Here is a 23,656-nt window from a genome sequence, read left to right as displayed (position 1 = left end):
ATTTTGGAGTTCAGGTTCACCATTCTCTGAAAGTTGAGTCACAGGTAGACAGGGCAGTGAAGAAGGCTTTTGGCATACTGGCCATCATCATTCAGGGAGGCGTATAGAAGTTGGGAAGTTATGTTGCAGTTCTGTTCGCCGAGCTGGGAATTTCTGGTGCAGACGTTTCGTCCCCTGTCTAGGTGACATCCTCAGTGCTTGGGAGCCACCTGTGAAGCACTTCTGTGATCTTTCCTCCGGCATTTGTAGTGGTTTGAATCTGCCGCTTCCGGTTGTCAGTTCCAGCTGTCTGCTGCAGTGATCGGTATATAGGGTCCAGGTCAATGTGCTTATTGATTGAATCTGTGGATGAGTGCCAAGTCTCTAGGAATTCCCTGGCTGTTCTCTGTTTGGCTTGGCCTATAATAGTAGTGTTGTCCCAGTCGAACTCATGTTGCTTGTCCTCTGCGTGTGTGGATACTAAGGATAACCATGAAACGACACGACCAGCTATTCTTAGTATCCACACACGCAGAGGACAAGCAACATGAGTTCGACTGGGACAACACTACTATTATAGGCCAAGCCAAACAGAGAACAGCCAGGGAATTCCTAGAGACTTGACACTCATCCACAGACTCAATCAATAAGCACATCAACCTGGACCCAATATACCGACCACTGCAGCGGACAGCTGGAACTGACAACCGGAAGCGGCAGATTCAAACCACTACAAATGGTGGAGGAAAAATCACAGAAGCGCTTCACAGGAGGCTCCCAAGCACTGAGGATGTCACCTCGACGGGGCGAAACGTCTGCACCAGAAATTCCCAGCTCGGCAAACAGAACCACAACACCGAGCACCCGAGCTACAAATCTTCGCACAAACTTTGAAGTTATGTTGCAGTTATACAGGATATTGATGAGACCACACTTGGAGTATTGTGTTCAGGTTTGGTTACCTTGTTACAGGAAGGATGTTATTAAACTGGAAAGAGTGCAGAAGAAATTTACAAGGATGTTGACTGGACTCAATGGTCTGAGTTATAGGGAGAGGTTGGACAAGCGAGGACTTTTTTCTTTTGAGCCTAGGAGACTGAAAGACGGAGTGGGGGGATCTTTATAGATGTGTTTCAGATTATGAGAGGCATGGGTAGGGTGAATGCACTCAGTCTTTTTTTCCCAAGATTGGGGAATTGAGGACTAGAACGTATCAGTTTAAGGTTAGAAGGGAAAGAGTAAAAGGGAACCTGAGGGGCAACTTTTACATAGAGGGTGGTATGCATATGGGATAAGCTGCGAGCAGAAGTGGTTGAGGTGGGTACACTAACAACATTTGAAAGGCATTTGGGCAAATACATGGATAGGAAAGGAAAATGTGCAGGGAAATGGGGTTAGCGTGAATGGGCATTTTGGTTGGCATGGACCAGTTTGGGCCAAAGGCTCTGTCTCTGTGCTGTCGAACTCTATGACTCTACTAAACATTTGCTATTGGTGAGACATCTGTAGTTACACAGAGGGATAAATGTATAGTTAAGTATGGATAAGTCGAATCATCTCAGATTTAAAGCATGAATATCTAAAGCTTACACATTTGGACAATGGGAATACTGTCACTGGTTTTTGACGATACACTGTTAAATAGTTCACTATGTAGGAAAGCCTGTCTTACATCAGGTAGGAAAAGTCTATCACAAGGTATAAATTTGTGTTCAGTGATGTAGGTTGCTCTCTTAAGCAATCTCTTTGCTTGCTTTTTGAATAGTAGCTGCTTCAGTCTGCTGTATACATGCCAGTGCCATAGTGGGATCAGTGAAATACAAAATTCCCTTGAGATTCAGAACAACACTTGTTGTCTTAGTCATATGTACTCCTTTACTTTCTACAGACACAAACGGTTTAGATGAAGTGACATTTTGTTCAATGCAGTCTTAATATTTGGTGGACAACATGTAGACTATAAAATATAATGAACATTGCATAATGCAATCAGTTTGTCTTATGTTTGCAAACCATTGCAAAAATAAAGAACATGTGTAGTCCAGCCCATTTGGGATTCGTAAAGTGGGAGGATTGATTTGCTATACAGTCTGCCCAACTACTCATAATGAGATTACTTCTTCGTTGCAGCCTTTCTGCTGTTTTAGGGAATTCTACAATCATCTTATGCCTTGACTGAATTTAGACATTGGCATCAGTTCTTTAAAAAGTCTCTCTTCTAAAACTAACGGAGTCAAAAGTAGTTGTCAGCATCAAGATAATAGCTTGAACATCATGTAATTAAATTATCTTCCACAGCATGGTATAGTCTGGGAAAGCCACTCTCTTTTTCATATTAATTTTTAAAGTGCGCACATTATGACAGTTCATTTGAAGGAGAAGCAGCATCTTGATGGTAACAGCATTGAAAGGAGCAAGATTCTTGAAGCGCAAGTTTAGAAGTCAATTTAGATTTAACTACTTTACCCAGAGGGTAGTGAATGTGGAATGGACTACGCAGGGAGGCCGTCGAACTAGATCCTATGGAAATAATTAAGGATTAGAGAGAGAGATATTTGAGGGATTTAGGGATTTGAAAGGTACTAGTTTTGGGACCAGCCAGATGTATTGCAGAATCTTTTCCAATTCTGTGCTTTCTTATGTTCCTGAGCACTGGAATCTGAAATAAAAACAGATGATGTTGTAAATGCAGAGATTAGTCATTATCTGAAAACATGTCAGCATTCTCACTGAGGCTCATCATCTGGGCACATTGTCATTCCTCCTTTGTACTCTGAGTTTCAAAATGTTTACATTGCTGTCTGTCTGTTTCAGAATTTTACATTACATTTTACCCAGAATGTAAGACTATCAGGAACCAGCTAAACATTGCATTGTTTTGGTAGTCCTTTGGGATTGAATCTGCACTTTTAAGAGCGAGATGAATATTGTAAGAATAAAGGAAGGAACGGTAAAGCTGTCTGGCAAGCTTTTTCTGAACATTATTGAACTATTCTGCACACAGCCCAGGAGCCACTAAGAGCTTAAATCTTGCAAAAGTTTGTTAGCTTTCAGTAAGATGTTAGACTTGTTATATATGAATGAAAATGTGTTAGTTATGTTTATGAGCTGTGTTGTTTGATCCACTTTGGTATTACTTAAGCTGCTTCGATAAAGCAGCTAACTGGAGCTTGTTGTGGGTCAGGGTGTGGAAAAGTAATCATTGAAATATTCGTTATGCCAAAAGGGAAGTCCTGCACCTCACAGATCTTGGTTCAAAGAACAGATTTCTAATTTCAGAAAATTGTTCACTTACTTTTCATAGTACATCAGAATTAAAATATATGTATATGTAAGAGTATTTTAGCACTCCAATGGCTGCTTGATTAACACACTACTGGCTCAGTTGGCTGGATGCTGTTTGCAGTGCAGAGTGATTCTCACATGGGTTGAGGTTACCAAAAAGTAATTTTCTTCTCACTTCTTCCCTCACCTAAGGTAGCGTGACCCTTGGGTTAAATCACTGCCAATCGTCTCTCTCTAAAAAGACTATGGTGACTTTACCTTTTTACCTTTATTCTAAATCAGATACTAGTACTGCTGAGATATTTATAACTGTTTTACTATGAACTTGAATGAAACAGAAGTATTAATCAAGACTTTTATAGTTTCTTACTATTGAACCCTAAGCAAAGAAATATTGGTAGTTCATATTTCTTGAGTAATGTTGTTTTGAGTTTTATTTTATATCACTGGTTGCTTTTGTAGGCCCTCCAGGAGTTGGGCTGAACGAGCTGAAAAGGAAATTGCTGATCAGTGATTCACAGCACTATGGTGTAACAGTTCCATGTGAGTAAGAGTCACTTGCTATTTTAAACAAAAGTTTAGTATTATTTATATAAAACAAGCAATTACAGTATTGTCAAAATGATTGAAAAAGTTGCATTTACTCAATTTCTTTTATGATCAGGAAAGTCTGTTAATGTCTTGTCAACAACATTTATTTATACCTGGTTTGGGCGCTCAGTGTTGTTATCAATTCTCGATATTATATGCATTTTTCTTCATTCACAGGCTGTGTGCATAACTGGAAAGGCCAACATTTATTACCCCATTGCTAATTGCTCATTGCTCATTGCTTTTGAGAAGGTGGTGATAAGTGTGGCAAGATGTTCTGTGCTGTTTCTCTTGCCGAGAGGTGTTGCCAAAGTAGTACCAGAATGTCTCCTCCAGACAGGCAGTTGGTAAACAGCTTTGAGTTCTCCTGGAGTCGTCTTTTTTAAGACAAAAGAATCGTGAGTAGGCAGGATCAGGGCTCACAAAACCCCAGGAAGTCTTTTCCTTTTGCTTTCCGTTAGTGAGAAGGTTTCTGCTGCTACTGAACTAAACATTTGAGTTGCCGCTTGCTAGAGTGAAGTCTTAGACATTTTAAAAATCAAAAGAGCAGTTTGTGAGAATCATAGCGGTTTGCTGAATTGTATTTTTGCCAAAGAGTGTGTTAATGGGATGCTGCTTTTTTTTGCAAAAATTGACAATTACATTATCATATTGATTATTTCAATAAAGTTACTGTAACTTTTTTTTGTATTTCAATTGTGATTTTTAGATTAATGTCTGGTGGTGGACCAATCAAATCACATCTGGAGCACAGCACCTTACACTTGCCTTTAAATAAATATAAAACTTGGTTAGGGTCTAGGCTATCTCCTTACCATATTTGGGGGGTGATGAGAATAGGGGCGCGGGGGGCAGGCTGTTCTGCTCTGGACCAGTCTACAACATACGGCAACTTTTCAAATCACTGCAGTCCTTGTGGTATAGATATATGCACAGTGCTGTTGGGGAGGGAGTTTGTGTTTTGATCCATGACAGTTCCAAGTCAGGATGATGAGTGACTTGGAAGAAGACTTACATGTAGTAGTATTTGCACACATTTCCTGCCTTTGTTCTTCAAAGCTACTGAGGTCAATTGTTTGGAATGTGCCATCAAAAGGGCCTTATCTCTGTAGTGCTTTGTGGATGGTGTACATTGCTGCTTCATTGTATTGGTGAAGAGAGTGATTTATTTGGTGAATGGAATGTTAATTAAGTGGACTGCTTTCTTTTGGATGATATTGAGGTTCTTGAGTAATGTTGGACGAGCATTCTTTCAGATAAGTACAGAGTAATCTGCCACACTGAGTGACTTGTGAACTGAAGTTCACATAAAGCAATTGAGGAATCAGGGAGTGAGTCTGCAGAATATGCAGCCTCTGACCTGCTGTAGTATTTGTGTGGTTGATCAGTGTTGATGTTGATGGTTGGTATTCAATGATGTTAGTGCCACAGAATCTCATCACTTCCACATAATATTAATTCATGTTTAGCTGGTCATTAGCTGACACTTGTGTGGCACAGGTATTATTTGGGAAGTTGCAAAAAGAACTCAGCATTATTCATCAGCAAGAATTTGCACTTATCCATTAGGACAGAGGGAACTCATTGATGAAGCAACAGGAGGTTATTTTGCCTCAGATACTACTGAGGAATTCTTTCAGAAATTCCTGGGGCTGGAATGATTTTCCTCCAACAACCTTTATCATTTTCCTTCATCCCAGGAATTACTCAGCCAGTGGAAGCATTTCCTCATGCCCATAAACTTCAATTTGTTAGGCCTCCTTGCAACACTTGGTAAATTCTGCTTTGATGTCAACGGCAATAACAATCCTATCACCTCTGGAATGAAGCTCTTTGTTCATGTCTGGTCAGAGTCGTTACAATGTAGAAGCTGAGTGGTCCTGGCAGAACTAAAACAGTGTAATTCAGTAGATTATTGGTAAACTGAGTAACATTATCCATCATTTCTATTTCTGAGAGTAAATGATGGGACAGTAATTAGCAGGATTGGATTTTTCCTTTTTTTTAAAGTGTGCTAGTGTTGTATTTAAACAGCTTGACTCATGATCAATCCAGTTCTGGAGAATAAGTCTTTAGATTTACAGCTGATATGTTATCAGGATCTATCTTCCTTGCTAAGCAGTATGCAGTGTGCTCAGCCAGATCTTGATATTACCTGGAGTGAATTGAATTGACTGAATACCAGCATATGAGATGCCAGATCAATCTCTCAACACTTACTGCTGAAAGTGATAGTAAATACCTCAGCCTTGTTTTACTGCACCCAGGTGACTGGCTCCCTCCATTATTGAGGATGGGAAGTTCACTGAGCTTTCATTTTCAGTTAGGTGCTCAATAGTCCACCACCAGTCAGGACTGTAACTTATAGTGACTGTTGATTATTAAATTGATCCATTGGTTGTGGAATTGCTTACTTCTGTCGACAGCATACTGTGTTTGCCAGTGACCCGTGTCACGCTGGAACATAACGGTGGCTCAGTGGTTAGCACTGCTGCCTCTCAGCACCAGGGTCCCAGGTTCGATTCCAGCCTCTGGCAACTGTCTGTGTGGAGTGTGCACATTCTCCTCGTGTCTGCGTGGGATTCGTCCAGGGGCTCCGGTTTTCTCCCACAGTCCAGAGATGTGCAGGTCAGGTGAATTGGCCATGCTAAATTGCCCGTAGTGTTAGGTGCATTAGTCAGAGGGCAGTGGGTCTGGGTGGGTTACTCTTCGAAGGGTCGGTGTGGTCGGGCCAAAGGGCCTGTTTTCACACTGTAGGTAATCTAATCTAATCTAGTAACTTCACTAAGTTGGGCACCTCATTTTTGGTGTGCCTGGTACAACTTTTATCATGCCCTCCTGCGAGCGGGTCCAGTGCAGAGAAGAGCAAGCCGAGGCGATATCAACAAGGTCAGCCCAATGGTGAAACTTGGTGCCTGAGGATCATCAATTTTATCATTGGCTGGGTCCAGTGCTGGCAGTGGTGAGAAGACACCAAGGCAACATCAACCATGGCGATAATCTCTGACATTGGTTTGCTGGGTGCAGGCAATAGTGAAGGTGAATTGGCCCAGCGACTGAGGGTTGTCAGCTTCAATGTTAATTGGGTCTGGTAAAGCGGTGGTTCTTCTGAGCTGGCTCAACATTCGATGAACTTTCATTTAAGCTATATCTTTTCATTTTCTCTATTAAACTATCCAAAATGATGCCAGATTATGGCAACTAATTAAAGATTTTCACTGGATGTTATTGTATTTCACTATAAAATATATATGACAGTAAATCATTCATTCATTCATTCACATACTATCTTGAACTAGGATTAGCTCACTGGCTTGATACTAATGATGAAGCACACAGACTGCAGGAGTTCAAGAAGGCAGCTCACCACCACCTTCTCAAGGGCGATTAGGGACCAGCAATAAATGCTGGCCAGCCAGCAACAACCACATCCCACGAGTGAATGTTTTAAAAAAAAATAAGTGTGAGATGTGGTGGGCCATGAAGTTTCAGATTGTCGTGGAATCCTGTTTTGCTGCTGCTGAGCTACCACTGCCAATTTCGTGAATTAACTCATTAAGATGTGCTTGTGGTTCCCTGGCAAGAGGCTGATCTCTTGCTTTTAATGGGTTTTGACCTGAGCTTTAGTTTGCTCTCACTTGACACCACTTTAATGTCATCCTATCAACCATATGACACTTATATAGCATAGTTCTATGACAATGGGATGTTTACTGGCATTAGGTAATGTGTTGTTCCTCTTCTGTGGCACTATTCAAAGACGAGCAGAGAAGTTCTCAGATTGCCATGCATAATATTTATCTCTCAACTGACATCATGAAAAGCAGATTTTTGGCCACTTTTTTTTTCATAACTTGGTTGTTGGAAACTCACTGCATTTCCCTATGTTGTATATCTCATCCCTCTGGCTTTCACCCTTTTACTTTCTATGCCAACACATACTGCCTGATGCCATGTAACCACACCCCTTTACCCCATACCACTTTGCCACCTACACCCCTCTATCCATCCCCTTTGGCCCCTCATGCTCTATACCACCACATGTCCATTTATCAAACCTCTTGGTCCCTCATAACACATGTGACAACCTAAGCCCATGGAGTCAGCTCAAAGGTAGGGAGGTTGGTGGGAGAAGGGGTGCAGGGAGTGTGGAAGAAAGCTTGTTCAAGTCCTAGCAATTGCTGGTTGAAGTCCTAGCAATAGAACAGGATTATTATTTATTTGAGGTCAGTCATCCCAATCCCAGGAGTTTTGCAGGGTAATGTCCTAGGCTGAACCATCTTCGGCTACTTACTGAATGACCTTGCCTACATCATAACATCAGGAGAGAAGGTCTTTGCTGATGATTACATGATATGCACTCCTGCACAATCCATGAATTCTCAGACTTTAAAGAAGCCTATGTTTGTGTGCAGAAAATCCTGGACAATATCCAGGCACAGGCTAACATTTTGCAACTAATGTTATGCCACACAAATGCCAAAAAATGACCATTTTGAAAAAGAGGGAATTTAATCATCTCCCATGATGTTCAATGACATTAGCGTCACTGAGTACCCCTCTTTCACCATCCTGGGTGTTAACGTTGACCAGAAATTGAAGAGGGCCAAACACATAACTACTGTAGTCAAAAGGACAAGGATTAACCTGCCTGTTCCATCATTGTCCATGATTGACAAAGCACCAGTTGGGGATTTGATAGAATACTCTCTACTTGCCTGAGTGGGTGCAGCTGCAACAAAATTCAAGAAGCTTAGCATTACCCTGTACAAAAAAGATAATTTTATTTGCCACTCATTGACCGCTTTCACTCCCTTCACCACTGACACACAGTGGCAACATGTGTACCATCTAGAAGATGTGCTCAGTCACTCACTAAGGCTACTACAGCATCATCTACAGGGTCTCTGCCACCTTGAAGGACAAGGACAGAAGATGCATGGGAACACCACCCCTGGCAAGCATTCACTATCCTCACTTGGAACTGAGTCCAAGTCCTGGCACCACCTGCCTTGCAGTACTGCAGGTGTCACTATGCACAAAGACTGCATTGGTTCAAGAAGGCAGAACACCATCACCTGTTCCAGGACAATAGATACTGGCCCAGTCAGCACCCACTCACCATGCATTAAAAGAAACAGTTTATGCACTTTATACATATCAACATGCCAACCCTTATGTATCAGTTGCTGTACAAATTAAAACAGAGCTACTAAATTGGCGGATAAGAAGTGTGCAAACTATTCTCTTGTCACTGGTTAACCATGGTAGTTATGTATCCATGTTTAATAGCTCATAAATATTAAGCCAACAAGAATGTAGATTTTTTAACATCAGGTAAAATCAAGAAGATCCTAATTAATTTTATTCTGATTGCAGGAGATTAACAGCATTTAGGAATTTGCTGAAAGATAAGAAACTCAGTCATCCCATCGTGAAATTTCCCACTTATTAGAATTGTAGACTATGATCCATCCCAAGAGTGAATTTGTAATGTCACATTTTTAATTCCGGAGCAAAAGCTAGATGGAGTGATATTTATTTTTCTGGTAGACTTCTGATACTGATTGATAAAACAGTAAAAAGAAACCAGTCAGAGATGAACAAAATTGCAACTTTTCCATGGTGTAATGAAAATTTGTTGTGCACAATAATTCATCAAAACCTAAAAGCTTCCAGCCAACCTTTAGATGAGGGTCCATTCCAAAAATCATTTTGATTTTCTTGAGCTTTATGACATAAATTTTACAATCCCTATGTCGTGTGCAAGTCTGACATTTTTTTTCCATTATCATTGCACCTCTTGTTACTATCTAGCTGTACTGTTAATCACAGGAGAATGGGTTAGCCTGTATAATTTTATACAGGAGCCAGTTCTAATCAAAACATGGTACACTTGCCAAGAAAATTTATGAAATATTTAATGAAATGCAATACTGTCTCTGTGACTTCAAAAAATGTAACCTAGAAGACTTGGGATGTTCAGTGGGAGCAGCAATAATTTTTTTTAATGAATTGTGTGTCACTTGCTATGTTTAAAAGAAGAGCTTCTTATTGTTTAAGCAAAGGATAGGCTTCAGGTGGAGGAATGATTACACAGTGAATTATTTTTCTTTCTAAGTATAATATTATACATTTTTTTCCAGATTTTCAGATTTGTCAGATTTTCATAGCCATCCTGACATTTATAAATTTTACAGGAAAAAACTTTTCAATCAACTGTATAAAATGCCATTCCAATGCCTCACAGCTTGGCTTTAAAGTGAACGATGCTGACAAATAAAATGATAGTTTGCCATATTTCTGAATAGTAACATTGGTGGTAACATTAAAATTAAACAACTTAACATAGCTAGGTTTTCTAATAGCAGTAGGAATAATGCTGGATTTTATAAGGCAATATGTCTTTTGTAATTTATTTTAATTTAGAAACTCTCTGGATACAACATTCAGAAATTTTCAAGTGCTTAAATTATGTTTCTGCAGACAGGCCTGATTGCCAAATGTTCCAATAAAACAGAAAAAAGTTAGAAACTTGTTGCTTAGGTTACACTTTTAGCTTCTTTAAAAGCAAATAATATCTAGTCTGATACTTTAAACTAATTTTAAACAGCCAGCTGAATATTGGCAGTGCTAAAAATGTTTATTTTTATGTTTTGTCATCCACAGATACAACAAGGCCAAAAAGAAGCCAGGAAACTGACGGAGTGGAATATCATTTTATTTCCAAGCACTTGTTTGAGACAGATGTACAAAATAACAAGTAAGTTGAAAAATGGCACACTCTGTTTCATGCCAACACATCTGGAAAGTTTCAGATGCAGTGATGAAAAGTATCGGAATATATGAACAATAGGTTACTTGGGAAATCAGATCGGCAAGTTGCTCAGGGAGCGAAATGTTACTGTTTTATTCTGTTATCAGACTCTTAAACTTGGCATAACTGTGTTCTTCATGTCATAAACTGGTGCCATGCATTCAAAACCTAATAAGTGAATATTAGAAATATTTTGATCTGTTCTATGAAGTTTTGATGTATATTTGAAGAAGCATTGTATTGCTTAGTTGTACAGTGTATTTTCTGTTCATGCTGCAGATTTTATTTGAACTTATTGCATTGACATCAAATAACTAAAGGCATTTTGTTACTCTAAATGGCCTGTCTACGTGCATTATGTATAGTTTCAACATTTTAATAAGAATAGTTTTTTTGTGTATAGTTCAACAGTTGACCTATTTTCTTCTGCTTGTTATTTTCTCCAGATTCATTGAACATGGAGAATACAGAGGGAATTTGTATGGAACAAGTATAGATTCTATTCGACATGTATTGGCTAAGAATAAAGTGTGCCTGTTGGATGTACAATGTCATGTAAGTAAAGGCTGAAGATCTTTTGGTTTGTTAATCTTCATGAATTTCTAAGCTCATACTAATTTATAATATTGACTTTAAATACTATTGACTTTAGCTCTTTGAACCCCAGTATGTTTCCTTTATACAGTAATTTACTTGCTCTACTGTAACTTGTTGCAGTAAATAAAAGTTCTGATGAGCATTTTAATCTTCTATAATCTCTTCTAACCCAACTAAAAGAGGGTAACTTAAGCCGTGAGCAATGTCTTCTCAAGGTGCATTAAGTTAGTCTCTCTCATATTTAGTCAACTACGTAATTGACTTAGCTTGTTCAAAAAAAATCTCTCAATTCTTAAGCACATGAAAGCATGTCAATCCTCCCAGAGGCTAAAATACTATTGTTTTTTTTTCCCCCATATTCTGAATCCTTTTTGTTTCTTATTGCCATGTGCTATTTATAAGCCAAGATGGAAGTCACATGACCAGCTTCCAGTTGTCTTTAATATGGTAAATACTCCAACTATTCATTACTCATGAGCAGGTTGAACAATCTAAAATAATATTCCCTTAAAGTTTCATTTTTCCTTATGGATGAGAATCTTTAAGTAGTATGGCTAAGATTCATAGAAACCCTGCAGTATGGAAACAAGCCATTTGGCCCAACAAGTCCACACTGACCCTCTGAAGAGCATTCCATCCATACCTATCCCTCTAGACTTTTTTTCCCCCCTGTAACCCTGCATTTCCCATGGCTAATGTACCTAACATATACATCCCTGAACACCATATGCAATTTACCATGGCCAATCCACCTAACATGTGGGGACTGAGAGGAAACCAGAGCACTTGGTGGAAACCCACGCAGACACTGGGAGAACGTGCAAACTCCACACAGTCACCCGAGGGTGGAATCGCACCCAGGTCTTTGGTGCTGTAAGACAGCAGTGGTAACCACTGAGCCACCATGCTGCTCTTGATCTGGTGTTTGTGTGCAAGACTACGAAAACCAACTACAAATGCTGTCACCCGTGGCACGATGTAAGGAGTCAGAGTTTTTCTTTTAAGCTCTCTTTGTCAGATATTTTCAAGGGTTCCCTTTTGCTTCTGAGGGTTTACTGTTAAAATTATGGGGCTTCATTTTCATTCTCACTAATTCCTTTACTAGATAATGCACATTATCTCCTGTTTGGGTTAAACATTTTTAGGATTTTCTTGTTTAGAAATATAAGGCAGCACAGTTCACCTGAACTGACACAGTTGACATTGAATGATTTAAATTGAACCATGACTGGAATTTCCAATTTGAAAATCTAAGAACTAATTACGAATTGAATGAATTTAAAGTATTTCTTTTCAGTTAACATATCTAAAAAATATTAATTTGGTTTCCGACAGAAAGGCAGTGGCCTAATGGTATTATCAGTAGACTATTAATCCAGAAACTTTAATTAAGCTCTGGGACCTGGGTTCAAATCACACCATGGGAGATGGTAGAATTTGAACTCAATAAATATCTGGAATTAAAAGTATAATAATGATCATGAATCCACTGTTGATGTGTCAGGAAAACCCTGTTTGGGTCACTAATGGCCTTCATAGAAGGTAATCTGCTATTCTTAGTCTAGTCTGCATGTGACTCTAGACCCACAGCAATGTGGTTGGCTATTAATGCCACTCTGAAAGGGCGTAGCAAGCCACTCAAGTTGTATCAATTGCAAGGAAGCCTCAAAAAAGAAAGAAATGAAACTAAACAGACCATCTGGCATCGAGCTCGGCACTGGAAATGACAGCAGCAAGAACATCCCAACATTGTGAGTGCCTCTTTACTGACATCTGGGGCTAGTCCAAAATTGAAAGAGCTGTCTCACAGACTAATCAAGCAACGGCCTGATATAGTCAAACTCACGGAATCGCATCTTGCACTCAATGTCCCACTGGCACGACAGACTCAGCAGAGTTGGTGGGACAGTGGTATACAGTCATAGAGCTGTACAGCATGGAAACAGACCCTATGATCCAACTCATCCATGCCCATCAGATATCCAGATTAATCTAGTCCCATTTACCATAAATTGGCCTATATCCCACTAAAGCCTTCCTATTCATATTCTGCTAAACCCTTCCTATTCGTATACCCATCCAGATGCTTTTAAATGTTGTAATTGTACCAGCCTCCTCCACTTCCTCTGGCAGCTCATTCCATAAGGGAGTTGATTCTGGGCCCATGAAGTCTCACAGTATCAGGTCAAACATGGACAAGGAAACCTGCTTTTGATTACCATAAAATATCCTCACTTACCTGATGACTCTGTGCTCTACCATGTTGAACAACTCTTGGAGGGAGCACTGAAGGTGGTATGGGAGTAGAATGTACCCTGGGTTGAAGATTTCAGTATCCACCACCAAGAGTGGCTTGGCGGCAGCACCACTGATCAAACTAGTTCAGTCCAGAAGAATATAGCTGCTAGACTGGGCCTGCAGCAGGTGGTGAGGGAAAATCATACTTCATCTTTGCCAACTGCCTGCAGATGCATCTGTATATAGCATTATCAATAAGGGTGACCACTGCACAGTCCTTTGTGGAGACAAAATTCCACCTTCACATTGATGTGTTCCACCTTCACATTACTATGTGTTGTGTGGTACTACCACTGTGCTGAATGAGACAGCCATCGAACAGATCTGAGAGCTCAAGACTGGTCAACCATGAGGCACTGTGGGACATGAGTGGCAATAAACTGCTCAGTGACGCCCAGTTTCAGTTCTATCAGGTCCACTCAGCTCCTGACCACATCATAACTTTCATTGAAACATGAACAAAGAACTGTTAGCTCAGCTGAGTTGTGATTGAGAGTAATGCCAATAGAGTGGGTTTAATTCTCAAGCCAGTTGAGGTTACCATGAAGGACTCTCCATCTCGACCTGTCTTCCTGAAGTGTGGTGACCTCAGGTTAAACTACCACCAGTCATCTCATGAGAGAACAATCCTATGGTTTTGTAGGACTATGATGACTTTACTGTGGTTCATAATAGATTTTAAGTTTGTAATTCAGCCAATTAATTTCATAGAAAAGTGCCTAATAAACTGCACAATTTTGATCATACTTTGGGTCCAATTTCCTGTTTGAATCCAAATTAGAAATTTTTACCCCCAAATGTTTAACACTTGCAAAATGCACTAAAACTTCATGTATTCTAAATTCATTGGGTTTGGAATATATTCGAAAATTTGAAAAGTGGAGTAAAATGTTTAGAATGCCAAAGAACAATAGTATAACGATTTTAGGTGTTTAACTATGGCCAGGTTTTATGGTTGTAATGATGGCATTACAACTGTGAAAATGAAGCAACTTCTGGCACCCATTCAGGTGTAGTTAAACATGGAAAACCAGAAGCTGTTCTCTGTGATTTCTCACTCCTCCACAGATTGGGCTGCCAAAGTCCCCACCAATGAAATCTTTACAAATCTCTTCAATTGATGTATACTTCTAATTCTATATTATTAGTTTCATTTGACTTATAAAAATCCTTGAAAATGTTATGCCTTGTTGAATGAGGTGTAACTGGCTTTGTAACTGCATTCTTTGTTCGCAATTGCTGCTGAAAGACTACTCTGTTCTTAAAAATTTATTTTATACGTCATGTGGAGGTGTCGGTGTTGGACTGGGGTGGACAAATTTAAAAATCACACAACACCAGGTTATAGTCCCAACAGGTTTATTGAACTATAACCTGGTGTTGTGTGATTTTTTAACCTTATTTTGTACATGCTAGAGTTCTCTATTGTGAAAATTGAGTCTTTTTTTTAAAAAAGGGATATTTCAGCTTTTACCTTCCTAATCTTTAGTCCACTTCCACTCTTCAGTGTGACCAGCTGTTTAGTCTGCTAACATTACTGTTGCTGGACAGCCAAAAACTCGCTTGAGTTGATGCTGGCATCATCAGGAAAGGTGAAATTCAGGCCACAGAGCTCCCTAGCTCTTTGTGGGTAACTGCCTTCAAAGTTAGTGGCAAGCGCTGTGGCTTCCCCATGAACCGGAAAATCCAGATCTATGAATTTCATGAATAAAGTACACTGATTGGACTTATATATTAACTGCCATTCATTTCTCTGTTTTGTCAGATTTTGTCTGTTGTCACACAGTAGGTGGTGAGGAATGAGTACTGTTGAAAATGTCTTCAGTTTTCCTTCAAACAGTGTTTTGGACTTTTTTTTACATACAGTGCAGAGATTACATTCTTTCAGAGACTTATTAGAGAGGCTATGAGCTTGCTTTTCAATTACCACCTTATTGCTAACATGAGTAAATCAGCTAATTATTTTGTGTAACATTGACTTTAAAATACACAAGATACGTGAGGCAGGTTAACTGGAACTTGAATTCTTTATGTTCAGATGATTGCTACAGAACTAGTATTTAGTCTTGGGGTACTATCCATATTTGATAAACTATGTAACTGCCTTTGAAAAGTTTACATTGGGATCTATTCAAACCAGTGTGATATTGCACTTGGCCCGCACTCTACAGTACGTATAACCTGAATATCAGTTTGATTTGTTCTACCTCCAAAACATTTCACTTTGTCTGTGTGTGTTCTTTGTGAAAAATGCAAAACAAGTTTCCAGCCACCTTTTTTTTATTATAGATAATGTGGTATAAATGTGTTTGAACATAGGTCAACCAAGAAATTTAAACAATCTTGCTGTCTTTACTGGTGACAGTTTAAAAATAGCAAAAACGAAATTGCTACAGTTTGTGAGGCTTTTCCCAAGTTATAATGAGGTGATTTCTGCTTCCTTTTTTTAAGACATAGTGGAACATTAAATTCACTATGCCTTTCAATACTGGAAAAGCTGTGTAAAATGACATGCGTAGTCAAGTCTGCCAAATTAGGAAGAGAAACCATGAAAACAGGAAATGCACATTTGTCAGCATCTGAAATGGCAGAAACCTTCGATGACTGTTCTTTGCTAGTTCTGATACCTATCTGAAATGTCAACCAGTATGTTCTCTTTTTAAGAATTGATTAAATATCCATGTAATTACTGCATTCTGTTTTTATTTAAATTTGCATTGGTGTTCTTTATGCAGTTTCCAATAGTAGGTGTCTATGTAAACTAGACCAACTCTCTCATTCCTGGAATTTTAGAATTATTGAAACAATAATCTTAATCACGGCTAGCTTGTACTCGGCAAAGAATCAAAGGGCAAAATTTTCCTATTTTCAGTCAGTTTTTTTCAAGTGAGATTCATGGTGCTTGGTCTGCCTTGGCTCACAGTGACTTTTCTACAATCATTAATTATTCAACCACACTGTTCGACACCCTTCTCTTACAATCATGTGGCTGCAGAAACACAAGTGCTCATCACTGCCAGGTCTTTATGCCATTCATTTCAGTGAGTAGAGCCTAGCTGCACAGCACTTCAGATTCTGAAAGTCAGGAACTGTCCTTAACACTGGTGCTCTAGCAGTATCACAAAGAAAATGTCACAAAAAAGCAAGTGGGCTACCTGTTTCATGGACAGAGAACTGGAGGTGCTGAGGACTGGGGAGTGGAGAGGACCAGCATAGGAGGCAACGCAAACAGATATAGCCAGCCTAGACCAAGATAATGGCCCCAGTGCGATGCAGCTCTGGGTAAAAAGGAACGTACAGCCATGCAGAAAAAGATCTATGATCTTCTGCACTCTGCAAGGCCACCATCTTCTCTCTGTCACCTCACATTCGCACTAATTCTGCTCCTACACATACATCTCACCAAGATTCATGGACTACAACTCTCACTATTGCATACATCATATCTACTCAACATCTCTCACCCATCTCATCCTCTCAGACTACTAACCATTCCTGCCCTCCTCACTTACACACTGGGACACTTCACCAGCTCTCCTGCTCCTTTCTCACCACTGGCTGCTCTTTCTTTTACTTGCGTCAAATTAATATTGCCTTTTTGTCTCATTGCAGGAAAATTGGTACAGTACCAGGCTCAGAGACACAGGGATGGTAGATATCAGCTTCCTCCCTCTCCATGAAGATAAAATATTTGGGTTAGCTGGAGGAGAGCATCACTGACGTGGATGGTCATCTAATTCATTAAGCTTCAACGTGCTCTGCCTTGGTGTGCTGCTCTCCTAATAGCATTAGTGCTAACTCATTATTAATTGATACAAGCTTTTATCCCTTGTACACAACCAGACCCCCTTTTCTCTTATGCAGATACTAATGGCACCCAGCAACCCTCTGCTCAGAAAAGCCCTGTGGCAGAGACCCTCAGGTCCAGTTCCATCCCTTGGAGGGAAGCCGCTGAATCCTTAGGAGATGCACTGGCAAGGCTTTTACCTGCACCTTCCTGTACTTCAGTGACTTTCACTTCAGTGGATTCTATTTCTAGAATAGGTTCAGCAGTACAATCTGGTGGGCACTTCACTGACATGTCTCCAGAACTCACCAACGAAGAAATGCCCTCGGTCTCTGGCACTGAGGACAGCTGGAGATGTGCTCAGCCCCATTGTGTCGATTAATAACTTTGCCAAAATGCACAGGATGATACAGGAAGAGTGGAAGGTTTGTTCGGGGAAGCTGATAAGTTAGATCGATTATCAGCACCTTGCTTTGTCTGACATGAGTACGTTCTGGGTGACTCCGTACTCCATGGACAGTGTGGTGACTGCCATGCATACAGCATCTCTATATGGACCTGCACACTATCACTCTAGCTTTAGGTACTTAAAGAGGGGTAGGAGGACTTTAACCTCACTCCAGATGCCCCTTCTTCTGAGGGAAACATGTACATCTTGGCATGCACTCAAAAGGAGAACCCATACGGAAGATTCCCATCAGCTTCCTCTCCGTACTCTTCGGAAATGCCCAGTCCCTGAAAGTCTAGCCGAGGAAGGGGACCCTGCATCAGAGCAGGACATTTTCAGTAGGCCTGGGCCCTCTAGGTCTGAATGCCTCTGGATATGACCATCCAACATTCCCAACAACAGGGCCAACTACTGAGCAGGTACTGCCTATCCCAGCTGCAGATGTTGAGACTGCATTTAGACAGAGATTAAAAGAAACATTCTGAGAACACAGGTTGCACAGGTGGAACATCACTGTAAATAACCTTGCACTTTTATAACTGTATCTCCAGTTCAAATGTTTGCCCTAGTGTCTTTGTCACTTTTAGACCTGACTAAGTCTCACACCCTTGTAAGAGATGAGCAACCTCTTTAGACATTCCAAGGATGAAAGAAGTTGTAATGGCCAACATTGCCACTTCTTTCCTCATAAGCAATCATCTCCTTGATTGCAGGTAACTTTGACGTCAATGTTGGTTGAAAAGTAATATTGATGACTTCAGTTACACTTTGTTGCAGCTTGGCACATGCCATTCTGCTCTGACCATTGCACTGATCTTGACTGATGATTCCATACATCTCTGGATGAAAAGGTTCACTCTCTATATCAGCTTTCCAAGAGAGTAGCTCTTGGCTGGATGGTGTACAATGGACAACTCACATTTCCATTCTCCATTGAAGCACCAAGTGCTGCCTCTCTCAGGATTGACTTTGTCCTACAGGATGCTAAAGTGTTTCACAGCAGTTTAGCAATCAACACACATTCTGAAATATTGAATGCTAACCAATGATAGATGGGACAGAAGTAGATGTCTCAACATTCCACTCAACGTACTGGCTACCGTTAAAAAAATTCACTGTTCCACACTTGGATATGATTTGCTGACTGAAGCCTTAAGAACTACCTAACCTGAGCACTGTGTGGTGCTGGTTCACTACCATATGGCGGCTCCTCTTCAGTTCACTGCTGGTTTATTATTAATGCTCAATAGAGCATGTAATGTGCAGATACTTGAAAGTGGAATCAGCAGGGCCTGTTTGCCATATCCCCAACAGAATGTTAAAACTGTTGAAGGAAATCCAGACTCTGCTCATTTGTGGTGCAAGCTGGTTTCAGTAAAATTATCTCTGGCTTCTCAGGCCCAATACATTGCTGTCTTGGCATCTCATGTGTTCCTCCCATTCAATGTCCTGATCCCTGCCCTCACCTTAATTTTCATCCTCAGCAAATTGCTGTCAATTCTCTCATTTATTCTGCATTCAGGACACTTCCCTACCTACTATCAGCTCCAATTGTGTTCATAATAATGTAGGACAGTTTCTGAGCAAACTTCAAGGCCCTGCTGGAGCAGTCCTGGAATCAAGGCTTCATTTTCAGGAGATCTGTGCTCTGTTCCTCTATGGGGAGAAAGTGAGGACTGCAGATGCTGGAGATCAGAGCTGAAAATGTGTTGCTGGAAAAGCGCAGCAGGTCAGGCAGCATCCAAGGAGCAGGAGAATCGACGTTTCGAGCATGAGCCCTTCTTCAGGGATGCTTCCTGAAGAAGGGCTCATGCCCGAAACATCGAGTCTCCTGCTCCTTGGATGCTGCCTGACCTGCTGCGCTTTTCCAGCAACACATTTTCAGCTCTGTTCCTCTATGGCCCTAGTCGTGGAAATGTGTATCTTCATTTAGCAACTGAGGGTTTCAGAAATTTGTCATGAGCTATATTTGGAGAGGAGAACCCTGGTCTCCAAGCAGCCATCCCTCTATGTCCAGAGAACGAATACAGCAGGCCGGACCCTGTGACGATTTTAGTGTGTAAACGTCATGGTAACTCCCAAGATATCTGGCACTGACCTCCAGAATTGGGTATCAGTGGTCATTGATGGGTGGAAATCTTTACTGTTAACAGCCATGCAGGTTAGTAATAGGGCATTCTCAATAGGGCAATATAGGTGCAGTTGAAAGCACCCTGCATGTGCAGGAAGTTAGTGATAGTGGTGAATTCCACTGTCCGAGCTGCTGGGCTGCCCTCTTCTTGGTGGAACAATATGAAGAGCTGTGATCTAGGGAAAATGGCATCAGTTGCATCCTAGATGCATTTATATGTCGAGGATGAGAGATGTCCCCTTTGTTCCTTGTAAAGAGTCGCTGACCTAGAAATTTGGGCAGCCGTGACTTTTGTCAGTCACTGGGATGGGATTACAACGTTCTGGCATATTTCCCTTCCACACTACCCCAGCTTCTGGGCCCTTCATTTCACTCGCAGCACACCACACCCCTCTCGCCAGGTCTGTTACCCACCTCCGTCTCTCTGGTTCTCTCCCAGATTGCACTCTGTTCCACCTTCCCCATCCTAATCTCTTTCCCCCATCCCATCCTGATCTTTACTTCCCCCCCACCCCATTCTGATCTTTCTCCCACTTCTCCAGCCAAGTCCCCCTCTGAAATCTGCACACGTGTGATCTAAAGTGTATACAGTGCATATGTGTTAATGTCAGTAAACATGGCCTCTGGGTAAAGTGGCCCGCTTGATTGGCACCCCATCCACTTCCTTCAACATGCACTTCCTCCACAATTGATGCAGAGTGGCAGCAGTGTCTACAAGATGCTTACAGCAACTCCTCAAAGCTGCTTTGACAAACCTGCAACCTATTATCATCATCTCAGAGAACATGGGCAGTAGATGCATGGGAACACCACCATTTGTAAATTCTTCTCCAAGCCACATACCATCCTGACTTGGAACTATTTTGCCAATCTTTCACTGTAGATGTGCCAACACAAAATGGACTGCAGACGTTAAAGAAGGGAGTTCACCATGATCTTCCTAAGGCGATTAGAAATGAGGACGAAATGCTGGCCTTGCCAACAGTGCCTATGTCCCATCAAAGAATGAAATAAATAATCTTGACATTTGCAGGCAGGTAGCCCATCCTGCTTTCTCAAAAATGCTTGCATGCATCTCTTGGCAGCATAGAGACAGAGAACTGGCCTGCAAGCTAATGCTCGGACTATTCATGCCAGCTTGCCTAAGTGCCCGCTCCCAATAGGGACAAAACATTCAGTCATGGGTGGGTGTGCCGAGAGAGACAATTTGCTGTTCTAATGAACTAATTGGTAATCCTGGAGGATATTTTGACTGTACTACTCAAAGTCTTGTGTTGTATGTTTCATTTATGCTGATGAGTGAAAACCACTTCAGAGAGCAGTAAAATTTGTCGGCGTCACTAATCCAGCAGAACCCAGACATCCCTTGTCAAGTATAGTCTGGCTACAGGAGCTGGCATGCACAAGGGTGGAAAATTCACAGAAGTCATACCGCGAAAACAGTATAGTCCTGTAGTCCCTCAAAATGAATGTAATGGAAATAACAGATTTGAAAAAAAAATAGGAGTAAGAATCTAATCTTAGCTGCTCAAAGGATGAGGGAAGTTAAGATTATTCATAACTGCAACACCCTCAGCCACCACCCATAATCTTGGTATTTGCAGACAATGGTGAAATGATGGGACTTAACTATGACCTCAAATAATGCGCCTGCAATGATTGACGATCTCTGTGGCATGGATTTCCCTTTTCCTTGCATGAATTTGAATCTGGCACCAAATCAAAGGGATCCCCAGGTGTCCAACAATAATGATGTAATCAAGCAAAGTCGGAAGCCAATCACATTGAAGAACTCACTCAGGCAACAATCCAAAAAATAAAATGAACTTATTGATCATGTTTATAAAATTTACAAAAATTAACATTAATTAGTATACACACATTAGAAGCTGAGATATAAACTTTATTATTTTTTCAAAAAATGCTCTTTCCTTTTTAGAATGGCAAAAAAAATTGAAATTACAAAAATATAATGCGAAGTGGTTCTTCAGTAGTAGATATAGCTTAGTACACCATTGAAAAATCTAGTTCCAGTTCATTCGTGAAGTGCAACTTTCTTAACTATTCTTAACAGAGAAAATACATTAGAGGTTATATTCTTATCAGTGCAGTGCTTTCCAGTTGTTGGCAGTTTACATGGACTGCAGTGCATTTATGCATGTGCAGACAGATTGCAGTTGGTGTCAGTGGAGAAATGACTGTGAAAGCTAATGTTTTCTGCACTCAACCATCACAGTCATCAATTCTACCTAAAAACTAAGGCCATCATTAGAGACTTATTCAAATCATTTATTATTGCATTATAGACAGTAGTTTACCACCTATACCTCCAAGCTCGAAGAAATGTGAAGCAACAGGAACACCGTGACACACCATCTGGCAATGGCTTGGAACTGAAACTTTCTAGAGTGTTGTTTTGACTGAATAGGGTGAATAGATGAGCACTACCATTGTCACAGACTAAGCCAGATGCATCCTAGGCCTAACTTCTGGAATGTTGTTTAGTCACTTGCGAAGGAAGCTGATAAATTTATGTGTGAAGTCGCTCACTGTATTCTCTTGACGCCAGATGTAGGAATTAGAGCATGCCTCTAAAATGTGAGAGAGGCAGTTTCTTCAGAAAAGTTTGAGTGGTTGACAGGTGCTAAACCCTCAACAATGTAGGATTCATTTTTCTGAACTATACTTAATTTGAGGATGCTGTGGCATATGCTTGTCACCTGTCAGTGTCTGCATCCTTAAAGAAATTTCTTAAACATTGGTCTGTAATAGCAAATAACTAACACTGAAACTGCTGTCAACTGAGAATGAAGCATTCTTTTGTTTGCAATTGAATGCTATTGATGACAGCACAACAAAAAGATTATGCAGTGTGTCCTGGGAATTTAACTGTTAATAAATAATGGTTTAAGAGAGATCTCTACATTCCTGTGGACATTGGCGAAGCAGAGGAGGGTAATTTCTGAGCTCGTGCACAGAAAATGATTACAAATGTAGACAGATTGTCATAAAAACCCAAGTGGCTCATAAATTACCATCAGAGAAGGAATCTCGCTCCTTTGCTGATTTGATTCTAGTTACATTGCATGTCATTGACTCTAATAAATATCCTCTGGAGCAACCTCGACCATGATCTCTGGGAAACAAAAGATGTGTACTAATCACAGCTTTGCTAACATCGTCCATATTGTCAGAACAAATAAAAAAAACATTTTTGCAATGGTTCTGCAAATAAAAACCTTTCTATACTTCTTCAGAAATCAGTGAGATGTGATTAAGTCACTTTAGTTGTACAATGTATTTGTTTGTAGCATGTTAGAGGTCAACATAACTTTTCAATATGAATGCAACCTGATCTGCTGAGAAGTAAAACAACATTACACTACTTAAATGTTTCAGACAATAAAACATCTGAGGACATTGGAATTTAAACCATATGTAATATTCATCAAGCCACCATCACTTGAACGCCTCAGAGAAACCAGAAAGAATGCAAAAATCATTTCAAGCAAAGATGACAAAGGCTCTGCCAAACCATTCACGGTATGTTTTGCAGTTTATATAGACAGGAAAACTTTTTATAATCAAAACTGTTTCAGATGAGTATAAAGTTTTCATTCATATATTTGTTTGTTTTGGGTAAATATGGAGTGATGGAATTGATTCTGCTGTTCATTTTTGGGTGACCCAGAAAACATGTGTACATCTCCCAATAAACTATCT

The 23,656-nt window shown here is 40.4% G+C and overlaps 1 protein-coding gene across 8 annotated transcripts in view; it reads left to right on the top strand.

Annotated features, from left to right (window-relative positions):
* mpp7a (MAGUK p55 scaffold protein 7a) overlaps nucleotides 1-23,656 on the top strand; it is a 431,085-nt gene that overhangs the window by 393,944 nt on the left and 13,485 nt on the right. For all 8 annotated transcript variants that reach the window (XM_072576030.1, XM_072576036.1, XM_072576032.1 and 5 more), the window contains 4 exons: nucleotides 3,727-3,807; nucleotides 10,525-10,618; nucleotides 11,119-11,227; nucleotides 23,333-23,476. In XM_072576030.1, the coding sequence (XP_072432131.1) occupies nucleotides 3,727-3,807; nucleotides 10,525-10,618; nucleotides 11,119-11,227; nucleotides 23,333-23,476 (428 nt within the window). The remainder of the gene's footprint in view (nucleotides 1-3,726; nucleotides 3,808-10,524; nucleotides 10,619-11,118; nucleotides 11,228-23,332; nucleotides 23,477-23,656) is intronic.

Source organism: Chiloscyllium punctatum, chromosome 8 (genome assembly GCF_047496795.1).
Source record: "Chiloscyllium punctatum isolate Juve2018m chromosome 8, sChiPun1.3, whole genome shotgun sequence".
In the NCBI taxonomy this organism is placed as follows: domain Eukaryota; kingdom Metazoa; phylum Chordata; class Chondrichthyes; order Orectolobiformes; family Hemiscylliidae; genus Chiloscyllium; species Chiloscyllium punctatum.
Note: the sequence above shows the minus strand (reverse complement) of the source record. Positions and strands in the feature narration are given on the sequence as shown.